This window comes from Notolabrus celidotus, chromosome 7 (genome assembly GCF_009762535.1).
Source record: "Notolabrus celidotus isolate fNotCel1 chromosome 7, fNotCel1.pri, whole genome shotgun sequence".
NCBI classification, from domain to species: domain Eukaryota; kingdom Metazoa; phylum Chordata; class Actinopteri; order Labriformes; family Labridae; genus Notolabrus; species Notolabrus celidotus.
Genome location: NC_048278.1, coordinates 5,955,776 through 5,973,340, shown reverse-complemented (window position 1 = coordinate 5,973,340; position 17,565 = coordinate 5,955,776). Strand labels below are relative to the sequence as shown.

The following is a 17,565-nucleotide window of genomic DNA, read 5'->3' as shown; positions in this document are numbered from 1 at the left end:
GACTTTAAGCACCTCATAAGAAACCCTGTGTGTGCTTTTAGTTACCTTATGATCTTTCCTCATCACAGGTAACACGAGCTGGCTGATGTGTCTGGAGAACCCTCCCAGCCCCTTCTCCTCCGAGCTCGGCAACATGCCGCTGCAGGAGCTCTCCAGCGTCCTCATGGCCATGGAGGGCGTGAAGGAGCCTCCAACCCAGACAGCAAGCGCTCCCGCCAGCACCGCCGCTCCTGCCCCCGCCCCCGTCTCCGAACCCCAGATCCAAACACTCAGCAATGTCGGAGGGAAGCCAAACCTGATCCAGCGCTCCAACACAGGTGAGTCCCGGTCCCAGAGAAGACAGTTAGAAATATCAAACTGTGGTTGTTTGTTGGTCCAAAAACTTTAACATGTCAAACAATCACTGAAATAAAAAAACATTTAGGATTTAAATTGTTTAAGACCAACATGTTGCACATGAATGCCTCTCCTCTATCCTGCCAGTCTTTGCATTCTTTCTGATGGGCTGAGCTATGAGACAAATGCCTGAGAGTCCTGTGTGAACCTGAAGGTGATCAATAAGCTAGCTTGGATTTGCTCAGGTCAGTGATCGTCACAGATCACTGACTTTACATGCTTTTTTCTTTTTTGTTGTTGTCTTTTTTTCATCTCCCTCCAGTTATTTATCATTTTTCACTCTCTTTACTTCATCCACTCATCTTTTTTTCCACTCCTCCATTCAGCATTATTCCTCTCTATTTGCTTTCTGATGATTTTTTATCCCTGTTCTCATGTTTTTCATCTTTACCTCCATACTGGTTTGCGATTGGTCTGCGCTGTGTTGTGTGGCGTCATGTACCACCAACCTGTCTTCTGGCGTCCTGCCTGCAGTGGGCGGCTCTCTCTGGTCTCTAGGGTTGGGCTCTGTCCCCCCAGGCCCTCCAGCCCCTGGCAGGCTGCACAGGAGCATTTCCTGGGCAGGTACTATCCACCACATGTGTGCCCCCGCTCCTCCCCCCTCAAGAAAACTCCTGGTGTAGTGTATTTCTTCTTACTTGCACAATACAGAGGTCAGCCAGCACCAACTAGATCCCACATTTGATCCAAAATCCCCACATGGTGTCTTTATTTCTTTTTCTAGGAATAAACTCTGAAGGCCAAAATCACTTTTGATTCTAAGTTTAAAGGTGTAAGTTTACATTTTGGGAAGTATGACTTTCACTATTTTGATAGCCTCCACAGCCAGCATCTACCTTACTTAGCGTAGAGACAGTAGCCCTCATTTATCAATCTTGCGTGAAAACGGGTGCAGATCTGAGCGCAGAATTGGTCTTAAGACAGAACACACGTGTGATTTATGAAACATTCGTATCTGACCAATCCCAGCGTACGAATGATCGGGTCTTGATAAATGTGGCGGCTCAAAACAATCGTCATTTAAATATCACGCCCCTAATTATTCACAGTTCAGCTGGGATCACCCACAGAATGTCAACATGGAGGGACGCTCTACAGCACAAACAAACCAGGAAACATGTCTGATCTGGAGATCGACACCATAGCAACGGAGGTAGAATCATACAACTGTGTTGTTTGGCAGCCTGAAAAGAGGCATTACGGGAGTCAGAAAAACCACGTCTGGATGAAAGTCACTGCAGCAACGTGGGTTTGAAATCTGAACTCCAGCTGAAGTTTAAACATTTGATTTATAAATGCTTCGATAAAAAACAAATGTATTCATCCGTGATATGAAACTTTTAGAGGCCTTAATAAAAGTAATTCTTTATATTCAGGGGAAAAACTGTAGACCTGAAGATTGCTGTAAAAAAAACATGTGACCGCTCTCAAAACAATCTGCGCTGGAGACCCCAGCCTGAAACTGTCCCTGTGTACTGTGAGGGGGGAGCGGCAGCACTTACCCGGTCTGTGTCAGGGTGCAGCGGACATAGACGGACCTGCGCCCTGTCTGATGCAGTTGAATGCAAATATTCAATCTCTTAGACCGCACACTGGTTAACCCACCAATTGTTTTCAATTAACTCTGACTGTGGTCATTCTGTAACACGTAGCCTGGGCAAGAAATCACTTGTGCGCAATTACACATGAGGCAAAACCAGAGTGTAACATTAATTATTAATAACTGAGGACGTGCCGACAGGTTTTGATCTCATGTCAATGAATGTTCTTTGTTCTAAAATGATCAGCTGCCACACACACAGTCCATTCATTCAATAAAATAGTCAGGAGTAAAACAATCGTCTTCATTGTAAGTCCTGCCATCAATCACAATTTTCTAAAAACAAACCCCACGCATTTCAAACACTAAAGTTTAATTCAGTTTCCTCCGCTGAATACAGCTTTTTGTTTTTCTGTTTAAATCACCGACAATATTTTCAATAGAGAGTTAACTCTTCAGGAGTAGGAGTGTTGAAGTACTGAAAGCTTCGTGGATTTTTAAAGTAAATCAGTAAGTTAACACACATTTGTGATAGAAAGAAATCAGCTGACAACTCGTGCTGCTCAACGTCACTTCAATAGCATTTTACAGAGATCGATAGAGAGTGAAACGTGAAATACATTTTAGGTGTTATATCTAATTCAACAATCTAAATATTAATCTGTGAGCGTATGTGTGTCTGTCTGAAAATGCACTGCACTGTTACGCACTAATTCTCCGCCACAGACAGATTTACTTTGCTGCACCGCGCTCCACACTGACATGAAAACTTGTGTACACGGACTGAGACCTGGCGTTGGATTTGAGTGTATCTTCCGCCTACGTTCAGACTGATAAATGCCGACCTTTGCGTGGAAATGGTCGTACACACAGTTTTCGTTTGTATGCACGTTTGATAAATGAGGGCCACTGAAACAGAGGGAACAGCTCACTCAGCTTTGTGTTCAAAGGTAACAAAAGAGAAAGGAAGCTGCTGGGTAACTGCCTCACTAATTAACACACGTTTGTTAATCCTGTTCACACATTATGTATTACTATAATCAGCATGTTGTGGCTTTATGCATGTTCATGTGCAGGGCTGTTTCTTTGTTGGGATGTTGCAGTTACCGTCTCCTGGCCACAGCTTCATAGTCGACTAATTTGAGTTTAACATTAATTTATTCATCCAAAAGATTGAAGGTGTATTTCCCAAAATGTTGATCTATTCCTTGAATTATGTTCCAGCAGCTATGTATGAATTGTATCTCCAGTTTGAAGCTCTGTTCTGCACAGACCTGACTCAGTGGTGCATCAGACCTGCCATTTAAAACTTTAAAATTGTGCAAGTGAAGGAATTCAGAATTTCTGTTTCACCCATCAGTCGTCTATTAACACTGGGCGGGAGGGAAGGTCCTCTGCTACTGCACTTGGATCAATCAGTCCAATGACACCTGAACATAGCTGATGATTTTTGTTAGCCCAAGTGATTGTTTTTTATCCCTCCTAATCATCTTCTCTAACTCATAGAAATATACTCCCAGGTTGACCTTTTAACCTTTGACCTCCTGATGTTGTCAACATGTAAGCCCAGACCTCCTCCAGCTCCTGTTCTCTTCCTTGCCTTACTGACAGCGCAGTAGGGTGATGAAGAAATGTCCAAAGCTGCAGTTTTTTCAGGGGCAACCAAACGTGAAGGAGACTTGATAGTGTTGTCTTCTTCACGTGTCAGGTGGGGCTCTATTGGGGAAGATTCAGGACTGCAGGGCCTGGTCTGGGCTGCTGTTGTGTGTTTGGGGCCGAGATAACCAACCGAGCAGATGCATGCATCTTGATGGAACAATCAAACCTAGATGAAGCAGTAGATGCTCGCTACATTGATCTGTCTTTGTCTCTGATCTCAGTGTTTGTCGACTGAAGGTCTTGAGCTTGATGTCTGTTCGTGTGTGTGTGTGTGTGTGTGCGTGCGTGCGTGTGTATGTGTGTGTGTGCGCGTGCCTGGCTGCCTCTTGAGTGGGTTTGATCAATAAACATATATCTGATTGTGTTTCATGTTACTTTGATTTGTTAGTCTTATTGTTCTTTAGATTTCAGAGAGACTGTGTGTGAGCTGTGGATCTCAAAATGACTTTGATGTTTGTTTGGTCTTTAACTTGTGAATACTAATAGTGGACCACACTGTGGTTAGTGTGTGCGTGTGTGTGTGCGTGTGTGCGTGTGTGTGTGTGTGTGTGTGTGTGTGTGTGTGTGTGTGTGTGTGTGTGTGTGTGTGTGTGTGTGTGTGTGTGTGTGTGTGTGTGTCTGTGTCTGTGTCTGTATCCAAGTTTCACCCACATGGTTGTTGCTCCGTCCTGCTGCAGACTCTGTTGTTGTGCTGGAGGAGGGCTCAGGGGTCACCACAGCACAGACTCCTGATTGGCTAGAAAGTGAAGAGTTTGAGCCAATGACGTCTGATCCAATCTTCATGTCTACGGACAAGTTCACAAAGATCCCGCTGCCTGGCACGCTCAGCAGGGTAGGTGATCTGTTTTTTGTCTTCTTTTTCCACCCTGCATGTTTACACAGTCTTCACCAGGAAAACAAAATGCCATATTTTTTTGTTAAACTTTGTTTACACAGTCTTCACAATTACAATAAAAAAAATTAACATTTCGTGTACAAATGCACAAATAGAGACATAACACTGGACAGTCAACATCCCCCCCTAAATAAAAACAAAGACAAAAACAAACACACATAGAGAGTTAATAATAATAATAATAAAAAAATGTATATAAGTCAAATAAAGAAATTAAACAACAATAATAATAACCATACAATAATACATATACATACAAATATACACATTTAAACTTTTTTTGGTTATTATTTTGTCAAAGTCCCCCTCCCATATTGTCAAAAGTGGACCATGAGACAAGTATGAGTGTGAAGGGAGATAAAGAGTGGACATAAACAAAAACAGAGCAAGATAAAAAGTATCAGTAAATAAACAATATCAAAGTTGTGTGTAACTAACGCTAAAATCCTATGGTAGAGTTTAAGAATTGAGCTACAGTACTAAAATCTCATAGCTGCCCAAGCAGATGTACAATGAAAGGTTGCCATATCCGCTTAAAGTGATCTTTAGATCCCCGAAGAGAAAGTCTGATCTTTTCCAGCTTCAGAAATTATAAAGTCTCTCTGACCCAGTGCTTAAAGGTGACATATTACACTTTTTTCATCAATATATATTGGTCTAAGAGGTCCCCAAAACATGTCTTTAAAGTTTATGCTCAAAAAAACACTTTGAAATCAGATTTTGGTCTGCCTGAAAAACCCTCTTTGTCAGTCCTCCTCAGAACAGTCTGTTTTCTCTCTGACCACGCCCCCTCAGGAAGTGGATGTGGCCTCGGCTCTCCAGCACGTTGATCTAATGTTTACATGTTGGCTGAATATACACGGCTGCTCACAGATCAAGTTACTTCAACCCTCTGAATCTGATCCAGAATCTGATCCTGACGGAAAGGTGCCTGTAGCAGGACCTTTCTGAAGGATTGGTCACAGATTTAGTGTTTCTTGTTGTTTTATTTGTCAGTATGTCGACGTGTGTCTTGGTACACAGCTACTAACATGTAGCTATGTGGCTATGCTAACTAGCGCTAGCACTTTTCCATGATAAATAAAAATCATCCACTAGATCTTCAAATCTGCAGACGTGGGGAGTAAAACCGACCTTTGTGTTTATTAAAGGTGACATATCATGCAAAATGGACTTTTTAATGGTTCTCTACCTGAAATATGTTTCCCTGGCATGTCTACGAACCCCCCGAGAATTAAAAAAATCCATTCTGCCCCTGTTCTGATTTCTCCACCTTTCTATAAATGTGTGTGAAACGAGCCGTTTCAGACTTCCGTGTTTTTGTTACGTAACAACAATATCCGGTGTGTCACGGAGTCAGAGCTCGGAGCTTATTCAGCCCATAGACTGTTTAAAACACAACTCAACCCCTCCTCTGTTTTTCATTACCTGCACATGTGTGTGCTAACAAGGAGCTTAGGAAGGAGGCATGCTAGTTGTAGGCTGTCTTAATAAACACAAAGGTCAGTTTTACTCCCCACGTCTGCAGATTTGAAGATCTAGTGGATGATTTTTATTTGTCATGGAAAAGTGCTAGCGCTAATTAGCATAGCCACATAGCTACATGTTCATAGCTGTAGCTGTAGCTGTGTACCAAGACACACGTCTACATACTGACAAATAAAACAACAAGAAACACTAAATCTGTGACATATCCTTCAGAAAGTTCCTGCTGCCTTTCTGGTAGAGGTCGGTTTTACTCCCCACGTCTGCAGATTTGAAGATCTAGTGGATGATTTTTATTTATCATGGATAAGTGTTAGCGCCAGTTAGCATAGCCACATAGCTACATGTTCGTAGCTGTGTACCAAGACACACGTCTACATACTGACAAATAAAACAACAAGAAACACTAAATCTGTGACCAATCCTTCAGAAAGGTCCTGCTACAGACGCCTCTCCGTCAGGATCAGATTCTGGATCAGATTCAGAGGGTTGAAGTAACGCGATCTCTGAGCAGCCGTGTATATTCAGCCAACATGTAAACATTAGATCAACGTGCTGGAGAGCCGAGGCCACATCCATTTCCTGAGGGGGCGTGGTCAGAGAGAAAACAGTGTTCTGAGGAGGGCTGAAGAAGAGGACTTTTCAGGCATGCCAAAATCTGATTTCAAAGTGTTTTTTTGAGCATAAACTTTAAAGACATGTTTTGGGGACCTCTTAGACCAATATATATTGATGAAAAAAGTGTGATATGTCCCCTTGAAGACAGCCTACAACTAGCATGCCTCCCTCCTAAGCTCCTTGTTAGCACACATGTGCGCAGGGAATGAAAAACAGAGGAGGAGTTGAGTTGTATTTTATACAGTCTATGGGCTAAACAAGCTCCGACCTCTGACTCTGTTACAGACCGGATGTTGTTGTGACGTAACAAAAACACTGAAACCGAAACGGCTCGTTTCACACACATTTACAGAAAGGTGGAGAAATCAGAACAGGAACAGAATGGATTTTTTTCATTCTCGGGGGGTTTGTAGACATGCCAGGGACACATATTTCAGGTTGAGAACCATTAAAAAGTTGATTTTGCATGATATGTCCCCTTTAAAGGAGGGTGGCGCAGGGTGGAAACAAAATACCATCTTTGCTGCATCGTGTTTAAAATACACACCAGTAAGGAAGGAGTCACATGACTTGCAGTGGGGATGCTTTCTCTGCAAACACCTACATGGTGTGAAAAGACAATATGCGTTTACCACGGCATCTCAACCACCTGTTGTTGTTTGAATACCAGCTGATAGAGATTCACCTCCACATTTAAGGTGTTTCCCGACTTAATGAGCGGTATTTCATGACAGCCTGTGAATCCCACACTGCCCTGAGTGTTTTCTCTTCTAGAACAATTCTGATGTGTTGATGTTTACAGGAAAACATGTCTGCTCAATGCTAAATCAAAGAGTCACATCTTTTTAAACATTTCATTCATTTTATTCTCCAGTCCTCCTCAACCTCCAGTCAAGATGATGAAAAGTCGACACTGGAAGAAGTGAGTGAAGGAGCAATTCCTATTGATCAGCCCACTGCAGGACCCTCCACCCCAGGTAGCCAGGGGCCTGAGCTCCCCTTCCAGACCCACCCTCAGTCCCAGGGTCACGGACTTAACAAGTCCAGCTCCTCTCCTGAGCTCCAAACATTACCTGAAGCCTTTTCCAAGGCGGCTCTGGAGTCCGAGACTCCCTCAGGAGACACATTATGGCCCAAAACGCCTTTGGATAGCAAGCCTCCGCCCCAGCAGCCTCATGTAGAGAAAGAGAAGGTGGAGGGAAGCACAGGAGGGGATGTTAACGGTCTAACAGGACCGAGCCAAGGGGGGGAAAGTCCAGGTGTTGTGTCATCTCAAAGTGGAGGAGGAGCACGGATGAAGTTAGAGTTTCCAACAGCAGCAGCACAACCTGGACCGATTTCTCCCAGTGGAGGCCACCGTCCTCGAGGTCACACCATCTCAGTGTCTGCCCCCTCCTCCAGGAGGGAGAGGAGGACAGAGAGGGACTCGTACCACAGTCGACCTGGACCAAACAACACGGAGAAGATCTCTGGACTGAGCCCCAGGTACTCCAGTGATAACACAGAATACTTAACGCTGCCTCTCTAACCTTTCCCTGCCAAATGAATTATTCAATGTAGGAGCCAGAGTCTGCTAATTAATCTCTGCTGCTCTGCTTTGATCCAAAGTGGCAATGTGCTCCGGAGGGGAATTATAATCAGGTCCAGGTTTTAAATTCAGAACAGGATCCGATACAGCAGCTGATCTTATGTATGTTATATTTAACTATAAGCTGCAGCAATGACAAGTTTCATTTTCCTCTTCCTGTCTCCTCCAGCTTTGTCTTCCTCCAGCTGTACCACTCTCCCTTTTTTGGGAATGAGGCCAACAAACCTCTGCTGCTGCCCAAAACTCAGGTGAGTTCACCTCTTGGTCTGCCTGGGACTCTGTTTCAGTGCCATTATAAGTGACATTCACCGTGTTTATTCTCTGTTGCAGGTGATTGACCGTGCTGTGAAGGTTCTGGACCAGATGCCTCCATACGACACCCATAAGATCGGCGTGGTGTTTGTTGGAGCCAGTCAGGTGAGAACACAGGAATTGCTTTCTTAACTGAATGTTATGACTCATATTAATCATGTACTCAACCTACACACTTCACTCTCCTCAGGTCAGCAATGAAGTCGCCATCCTGTCAAATGAATACGGATCGAACCGCTACGCTGCCTTCCTCACAGGCCTGGGCAAATTAATCCATCTGAAAGACTGCGACCCCGACCAGATCTTCCTTGGAGGGCTTGACCAGTACGGTGATGACGGAGAGTTCACCTACTGCTGGCACGACGACATCATGCAGGGTGAGAGCTGGAAGACAGAGTGATGTATACTGTGGTTTGTTTCCCAGCGTCAGTCTGTTTAATGTTTGATATCATCCGGTCTCTGCAGCGATCTTCCACATAGCTACACTGATGCCAAACAGAGAGAGCGACAAAGGCTGCTGCAACAAGAAACGACACATTGGCAACGACTTTGTAATGGTTGTGTACAACGACTCGGGAGAGGACTACAAACTGGGAACCATAAAGGTACACACACACACACACACACACACACACACACACACACACACACACACACACACACACACACACACACACACACACACACACACACACACTTTCATACACATCTGAAATTTGTAGATCAGATTTCATACCTGAACTCTATACTCTTACTTCTTTCCCTCCCTGTAGGGCCAGTTTAACTTTGTGGAAGTTATTATTAAACCTCTGGATTATGAATGTAACCTGGTCACCCTCCAGTGCCGCAAAGGTGAGCTGATCACTGTGTTTTCTCTGGTTCTTGTTGGTGTTGTCCTGTATGTTCATCATCAACCTTTATTTACAGGTCCTGAGTTGCTTCAATAGAAAAGTTAAATCTGTTTCTGTCTTATAGAAACCCAAGTCTTTGTCAGAGTTTGCTGAAGAGATTCACAACATGGTGATTGAATGTAAATGATTCATCAAGCCAAATACTGAAGACGTTTAAAATCAATCTCTCCTGCTCTGGAAAAATAAGGAGTTTTGTTTTGCTAGTGTTGAGTAAAAGTCTAAGGCTGACTAATGCATTCTTATGAGATTTAAATAAAGTTGTATTTCTTAACAGCAAGCTGCACATAGCCTGTAGGAAAGTACAGAATAGTATCATCTGCATAGAGATGACCTACAGACAGATTTAAAGGAGACAATGTTAAATAGTTTGTAAATAAAACGGGGCCGGCAACGGAGCCTCATGGAACACCTTTAGTTAATCGTAGGAGCTCTAATTGGATATATATACTGTATACAGATTAAGTCTATTGGAAAGATGATTTTGGAACCATTTGCAAGTGATTGAGTCAAACTAGAGATGCACCGTTTGTGAAAATCAGTGCGGATTAGGGTTGTAAATTTTAAGTATTTTCCTTGATTGATATTTGGAAATGTCAACGATCATTTATCAATCATTAAAAAAACTTGGATGTTTTTACCCTAAATCAAAATGTCCTTCACAACACAATGTATATAACTGATGGTATTAAATAGCTACGGGTCATATTGAGGTGCACAAAATGTAAAACACGTTGAATATCAACGTAAGGAGCAGGCTCATAATCTCTGTGGATGCATAGTCATGTAAAGTGAAGGCTCAGACTTCAACATATGGATTTACTAGAACAAGAGACCTGAACAGAAACATATTTCAGACTCACAGTGTCCGTTTTTCTGTCTACCTGTTCTTATTGAGAAAAATAAACAATGTGTATGTGGTCAGCTGTGAGCTGGGACAACCGGGTCAAAATCAGTCCGCCGGCAGAGAAAAAAAAGCGCTCGAGGAGACCTGTCACTCAGCCACATCCATCCATCAGCCGAGGGTCTCCGTCACATTTGACCAGCTGATAGACATCCAAACATGCTTTAAACTTAAAACACCTCCCTGATAGCTGAACCAAATATGAGACCACATGATGTTTGTTCCTAGTGAGAGAAAATCCAAACAAAAAAATGTATGAGTAAGTTCTTAACAATCAATTAATCAAGACTCGATTAATTGTTGACATCCCTAGAGCAAATAAAGAGAGGATTATCGACTGTATCAAAAGCAGGCCAATATACACAGCAGCACAATGCTCCTTCAATGTTAGAAATAATGTTAACAACTTATGTGACAGCAAAGATTGCACTTTGCATCAGCCTGCAAAGTACCAGACTGTCGAGGGCTAAAGTTTTGTTGAAGTTGGTTATTCACCATGATTCTAAGATCTTTACCAGACAGGGAGTTTGAACACTGGCCAATATTTATTAGGATCTCTATCAGTCATACCTTGTACAATGGAATCGCCTGAGCAGTTTTCCAGATGGAGGGTAGTACATGAGACAAAAAAAAAGAAAGATGGAAAATGTGTTATTTGCGAAGTGATAAAAGGAAGGGAGAGCTTTTGAAAGATGGGATCTGATCCACTTGATTTCCTGGGACCAACAGGTTTTCAAATGTATCCGAATCACACAGAGAAACTTTCCTTTTCCTTGTTGTGAACCTCCTCTCTTCCTTTTCTCCTCAGACCTGGAGGGGCTGGTGGACACAACCGTGGCAAAAATCGTGTCAGACCGCAACCTTCCTTTCTTAGTCAGACAAATGGCTCTGCATGCAAATGTAAGTCTCTTTCTTATCTCTCCCTCCCACACCTTGTCACACACTCTCTCTCTCACACACACATTCAACACTTGTCTTTGTCTTCTTGCAGATGGCTTCTTTGGTGCATCAGTACAGAGCCAACCCCTCTGATGCGTATGCGTCTAAGTGGTTGGCAAGATTACGGCACATTAAGAGGATCAGGACCAGGGTAAGAGAAAGAAACAAAGAAGAAAATGAGCTCCTCTAAATCACTACGTTCTCTACAACTCATATTAATCCCCTCTCTTATATCTAATCCATCTTGTCATCTTTGCTCTGGCTCAGGCTCAGGAAGACATCCAGTCTCGCTCGACGCCCGGCATCTCTCTAACTCAAGGGCACACTCAGCAGAACAAGTCTTTTCAGCAGAGCACTCAGGCCTCAAACCCAGAATCCTCAGGGCAGAGGAAAAGACTTGTATCGACGGTGGATGACTTCACAGATTTTGTTTGATTACATCTCTTTTACTGGCAGACACACACACACACACGACCGTAGACATGCACACACCTGCCTTAGAGCTGAGGTGAGTTCACTCTCACCTGTGTGGAAGAATTCAGGAGGACACACTGATTTTGACCTCAACTATATGGGACTTTGTATCAGAGAAATCAGGAGCTTCAAGGCTTATTTTGTGATGAAGTATTGATACGTGAAGAAGAAGGTAATTTCTGCATATTTTTCAACATCTTTGAAACGCTAATGCCTCGCACTTTGTAGGACTAATCATAATGCTTCTGACGTGCAACATGAGATGAGTAAAGTTGTTCAGACACTACATTTGGGAGCAGGATGTGTTTGTATGTAAATATGTGTGTGGAATAAAAAGTACATTTGAAAGAAGGATGGATTAAACAGATTGATTTTACAAAGTTAACCTGCAGGAGGATCTGTAAAAGAGGTTGACTGATAATGTTTTTTCAGGGCCGGTACTAATACCGATAATTAGTAGTTCATTAGACCGATATTAGGTACTAGGGATTCAATTTCAAGTGATTTCAGTGATTGATCTTTGGAAATGTTAACGATCAATTATTGATTAATAATGAAAAAAAACGTCAACGTTTTCCATGTCAAAAACAAAGCCAAAAGCGTTTTGTCCCCTGAATCAAATTTTCCTTCACAACAGAATGTATATAACTGACAGTATTGAATATCTACGGATCGTATTGAGGTGTTCTAAACGTTAAACACGCTGAATATCAACGTGTGGAGCAGGCTCATAATCTCAGCAGACATACAGTCATAAAATTGAAGGCTCAGACTTCAACGAGGGACCTGAACAGAAACATATTTCAGACTCTCAGTGTTCAGTTTTCTGTCTACTCGTTCTTATTGAGAACAATAAGCATATGAACGTGGTCAGGTGTCAGCCGGGAGCACAACCGGGTCATAATCAGTCCGGCAGCAGAGAAAAAAAGCGCTCATGGAGACCTGGCACTCAGCGGCAGCCCCCAGCTGAACGTCTCCGCTGTGAGCTACATCTTCAGTCAACTTCACATCCAAACGTGCTTTGAACTTAAAACACCTCCCTGATAGCTGAACCAAATGTGAGACCACATGATGTTTGTTCCACGTGAGAGAAAATCAAAACAAATATGTGTTAGAGTAAGTTCTCAACAATCAATTAATCAAGACTCGATTAATTGCTGACATCCCTAATCTGTACTGATAGTTCTTCAGGGTCGATACTGATACCGATTATTAGAAGTTCCTGAGACCGGTGTTAGGAACCAAGATTTATTCACAGTGAAAAGGAAATCCTATTACTTTGATTTGTGTAAGACAGATATGAAGATGAGTGAAAACTACACCTTTTACAGTTCATGTAAGTATAAACCAGTTGATCAAGTACTCTGGTAGGTTTTTCACTCAGGTAACTGTAGCAGTTGTTGGTGGACATTACCATAGACTGTATGAATAATGGACGTAGTATCCATGACGTCACCCATCTGTTCCTACGGCGGGAGCCATTTTGAAAATGTGGAACTCAACCAAACTTAGGCTGTTTCTGAAACTGCCTACTCTACTAACAGTATGTACTGATTTGGCCAAAATTCAGTATGTAGTAAGTAGTATGTGAAAAAGTGCAAAATCTGCAGTAAGCCAAAACTCCCCGGATGTCTACTGATTTGGGAAAATTTCACAGTATGCATCGAACCAGTCTGCCTCGCGTACTGTTTCCCATAATGCACAGCGCTCGTTCCGCTTTTTCTTTTTCCTTCTCTTTTGACAAGAGGAAATTCATTTTTGGGTGCTGTGAAAATTATTAAATTCCATATAAACCACTTCTTAACTTTTTAAATCATGATGCTAAAGAAGCAAATTCTCTATCGGCTTCGCCGTTGTTTACTTCCGCTTTCCGAAACCGGAAATCCAGTGACGTCTGACGCAGCATACTGCAACACAGATCGAACAGAACAGTCAGACTACAGACTAAATTCAAACGCAGTATGTAGTAGGCAGTACCTACTGCCTACTACATTAGTAGGTAGTATGTAGCAGGCCGTTTCGAAAACAGCCTTAGTGTGAGGTAAAGAGGCGGGGTTTGAGCCTCCTAGCCAACAGCTGTGTTCCCGCCAGTCAGTCAAGTCAGTCATGTCGGTGTTTGGGCAAAACTCGTAATCTTAATATCTTCTGAACCGTCGCGTTATAAAAAAATTCACCCCTGTACAGTGTGTGCCGATAGAGAAATTATCTACATAGCCGTTTTTTGAACCAGGCTGTAAACATGTTTATTAATGCTGTAAAGATCGTCTTCTTTGAATTGGTGTGTATGTGGTTTCTGGTGTTTCTGCAGCCAGCCTCTAGTGGATTCTGGATGAATTGCAGTTTATAACACTTCAGCATGGACTTCAGATTTTGAGACCGGAGGTTGCCACTTTGACATGACTCGAGACAAAGTGATGAAAACAGACAAAGAGGTAAAGACAAACCTGCAGTGGAGCCGATGTAGCACATTTTAATTCATTTTATTGCAGATCGGTATTAAATAGATACTGATAACCGGCTAAATGCAGAATACTGGCCCCTCATAATTAGCCAAGCGAATAATCCATCAACCCTCATTTTGCATTATTATGTTATTTAGTATTTAATTTCAATTGGACACCAAAACCATTTTGTCATGCACAGTTCAGCTGTCAAACCCTTTATTCGACTTTGTCAAGTGCAAAAGCAGGAGAAGTGCTACAACTGCAAAATACAGATATGGGATACAAAGAAGAGCAGAGACAAATTCATAACAACATTACAACAGAATGCATCCAATAGACTGAAGACAAGACGCTGAGCTTTGGCACTAAGTCGTTACACACTACACAGAGAGCAGGAGTATGAGGGCTCGGAAAGGCGTTAGCTGCGAAGCTTCCTGTAGCTTGTAGTTGATTCATATTAAAGATTCATATTAAATAAACAGATAGCTTTGGCTGGAGTGCTTCAGTTAGAGTGGAAATGTAAATCTTTGGGGTTGGCACCACTAGTGCTTGACCTATGCAAATGCCTCTGCAGCACAAAAAACAATACTGATCATGAAAAGCAAAAATATGTACACCAAAAAGCACCAACATATACAGAAACATACACATACAGATGAAATATGGTTCCTTTACGTTCTTTTTCATTATATCCTGAAACCGATGCAACTTACTGGGCAGGAAAAAAGAAGACATTATGATACAACTTTTAAGGTGAAGGTGTTTCAAGGTAAAGTTTTGAAAGCACAAAAGCCTGAAACACGCTTTGGCAGGTTTGTTAGTAGCTGTAAAATCTGCTCTTTTCTCATGAAAACAAACTCTGACATGAAAAACTGAAAGAAGTTGAAGTCTGGGACGGTTTGAACACAAGGTAAATATCTTACATCATTGAATACACCTACTCTGCCCACAGTTTTGGTGATCCTGGTTGCATCAAAGGGGTGTTTGGGGGGGGGGAAGAAAGGGGGTTAGTTCCCTGAGATCTGCCCACTGGACACAGAAAGTACATCATGTAGACAAAAACAGTACACTTAAGATCAAATCTACTGAGAGCAGACAGAGAACAAACACAAGCTATGGCTTCGACACCTTGCTTTAAAGACTGTTCTAAAATGAGCTGTTAACATATGAGACGAAAACTTGACACGTGAGCGTTAAATATGGATATCAGTTCCATTAGGAAATAAAGTGCTAAGTACAAAATGAATGAATAAACTTCTCTGCACAGTAAAAACTCAGAATGCATAAACGATGCAGAAGCTTTGGCGATGTTTATAGTGAAGATACAGTATGAGTGAAGCTCTCTCTATTGACACCAAGCTTATTACTTTACACCACACCTCACAAAAAGTGCTTTTACATCACAATCATACGACACCACTAAATATATTTGGAGGAGATTATCCGACTTTGAGTCATTATAGCTTTATGATGGGAACACTTGCAGACATATTCATCCTTTTCTTCTTTCCCTCTTCTCTACTCCTACCACTTGCTGCCTTTCGTTCTTGTTTCTTTTCACGGCTTCCCTTTTGAGGATGGTTTCACATGCACCCTGAATAACTGGCTGCTGGGACTCCAACAACCGCGTGTGTGTGTGTGTTTGAATACTTTATTTGCTCTTGCACCTTAGCAGGTACAACACAATGAGCCCCTCGTGCCTACAGTGTTATTTCTATGTATGTGTACACCTGCATGTGCGTTTATCCGTGGGTTCAAACAATAATGACTATTCTCAGACAGGCCACAAGTACCCATGGTGACCAATATATAAAATATAAAACTATGTAGACAAACAACATAATCAACACAAAATACAAAAAAAATACACTGATTGCATTGTCTGCATTTCAGTTGGTTAAGTCCTCTGGTGAGCACGTGTGTGTGCTCCTGTCAGGGACCCCTTGGGACCTCCAGGGTCACATGGGATCAGGGGTAAAGTTTTAGTCTCAGAAAAGGAGGACTTGGAGTATTTCTAGGCTTCATTGTTGGCCCTAACTTGACCAGCTCAGTTATCATCTGGTGACCGGCACCTTGTGTCAGAGAGAACTGATCTGGGATTTCGTCACAAACCTGAAAATCGTTTATAGCTGTTTTTAACTTTTCATACCGGGGAATTGGGGAACAAAACCTGCTGCCCCCGTCCTCCTTTTGTCCTTAAACCAAGCATTCTTACACTCAAATATATTTCATCTTTCACTTCTTCCCCTCTCAAGATTTGGGGTGTCCAGGGCCCTGCCTGTCTGAGTTGGGGTGCACCTTGTTTTTGAGGGGTGGGGGTTTGCGTTTCCGCTTGCGTGTTGGTATGGTGGTGGTGTGAGCTGGGTGGTTAAACAGACTGGAGGAAGGGAGGGTCTCTCTCTCCGTTGGCTGGTCCCAATCCCGATTCATGGGCGTAGGGGCAGGGGTAGAGGGCAGAGACGGGGTGGGTGCGGGAGTACATGAAGGCGCTGTGGGCGTTTTGGGCGGTGAGACATGTGAAGAAGGAGCTGATGAAACAAGGGGAGAGGAGGAGGAGGGTTTATCTTTGACTGGTGTAGGCGGAGGTGCGCTCACTGAGGGTTTAGCTGAGGAGTGAGGAGCAGAGGTATGCACAGAGGCAGAGGACGGTCGAGGCTTTAAGAAGGGGACATGTGGGGCTTCTGGAGTCCGTTTAGGTTTGGCAGAAGTCTTTCCACAGTCCTTTTGAAGTTCAATTTTATCCACCTTTTTCCCTTTTTTACCTCCTTTTTGTTTCTCTTTGCCACCCTTGTGATCCCTCCATCCAGCAGCATCCTTCTCCTCCCCTTTTGCTCTTTGTCCTGCCTCACCCCTCCCTCCCTGACCACCACCACCACCCCTCTCTCTGCCTCTGCTTCTCCTTTTCCTCTGGGATCGCTCCAGTCTGCACTCAATGTGGTACAGGTCCTCTGTTGCCATCGTGACACGGTCAAGCTGTTGCACAAGGGCGTCCAAAGTGGGGAGGAGCCTCTTCAGAGAGGCTTCAGTTTCATCTTTCTCCCTCCAGCTGAAACTTCCTATGGGCACTCCTGGACCAATCCCCAAACCGAGTCCCAGCCCGAGTCCCAGGGTGACCCCCGGGGCCTCCGTCAGGCTGCAAGGGCTGGAGGAAGTCGGGCGCCACGAGGCCTCAGAGCCTCCATCTACACTGTCTGGGGTAGGAGGGGAGTCAGGACGGTCCAGTGGTGGCAGGCACAGGGATTTACAGTCACTAGTGGAGGAGGAACGGGATGGTGGGAGCTCCATACCCTCAAAACGCACCTTGTGACGAAACTGAGGAGAAGATGAAAGAGAAGAAATGAGTGTTAGAGAATCGAGGGTCAATTCATCTCTTAGAAGTTTGAATCATTTTAGAAACTTTTCA

The 17,565-nt window shown here is 43.2% G+C and overlaps 2 protein-coding genes across 2 annotated transcripts in view; one reads left to right on the top strand and one right to left on the bottom strand.

The window, feature by feature from the left end:
* The window catches only part of tsc2 (TSC complex subunit 2), a 36,433-nt gene extending 24,364 nt beyond the window's left edge, over positions 1–12,069 (top strand). Inside the window, exons 30-40 of the mRNA XM_034687498.1 lie at positions 69–317; positions 4,273–4,427; positions 7,468–8,078; positions 8,351–8,429; positions 8,512–8,598; positions 8,684–8,870; positions 8,959–9,098; positions 9,267–9,345; positions 11,114–11,205; positions 11,297–11,395; positions 11,512–12,069. Of these exons, the coding sequence (XP_034543389.1) occupies positions 69–317; positions 4,273–4,427; positions 7,468–8,078; positions 8,351–8,429; positions 8,512–8,598; positions 8,684–8,870; positions 8,959–9,098; positions 9,267–9,345; positions 11,114–11,205; positions 11,297–11,395; positions 11,512–11,679 (1,946 nt within the window). The 3' untranslated portion in view covers positions 11,680–12,069. The remainder of the gene's footprint in view (positions 1–68; positions 318–4,272; positions 4,428–7,467; positions 8,079–8,350; positions 8,430–8,511; positions 8,599–8,683; positions 8,871–8,958; positions 9,099–9,266; positions 9,346–11,113; positions 11,206–11,296; positions 11,396–11,511) is intronic.
* Positions 12,070–14,182: 2,113 nt separating this feature from the next.
* Positions 14,183–17,565, bottom strand: part of pkd1a (polycystic kidney disease 1a) — an 81,245-nt gene continuing 77,862 nt past the window's right edge. The window contains exon 56 of the mRNA XM_034688831.1: positions 14,183–17,474. Within this exon, the coding sequence (XP_034544722.1) occupies positions 16,413–17,474 (1,062 nt within the window). The 3' untranslated portion in view covers positions 14,183–16,412. The remainder of the gene's footprint in view (positions 17,475–17,565) is intronic.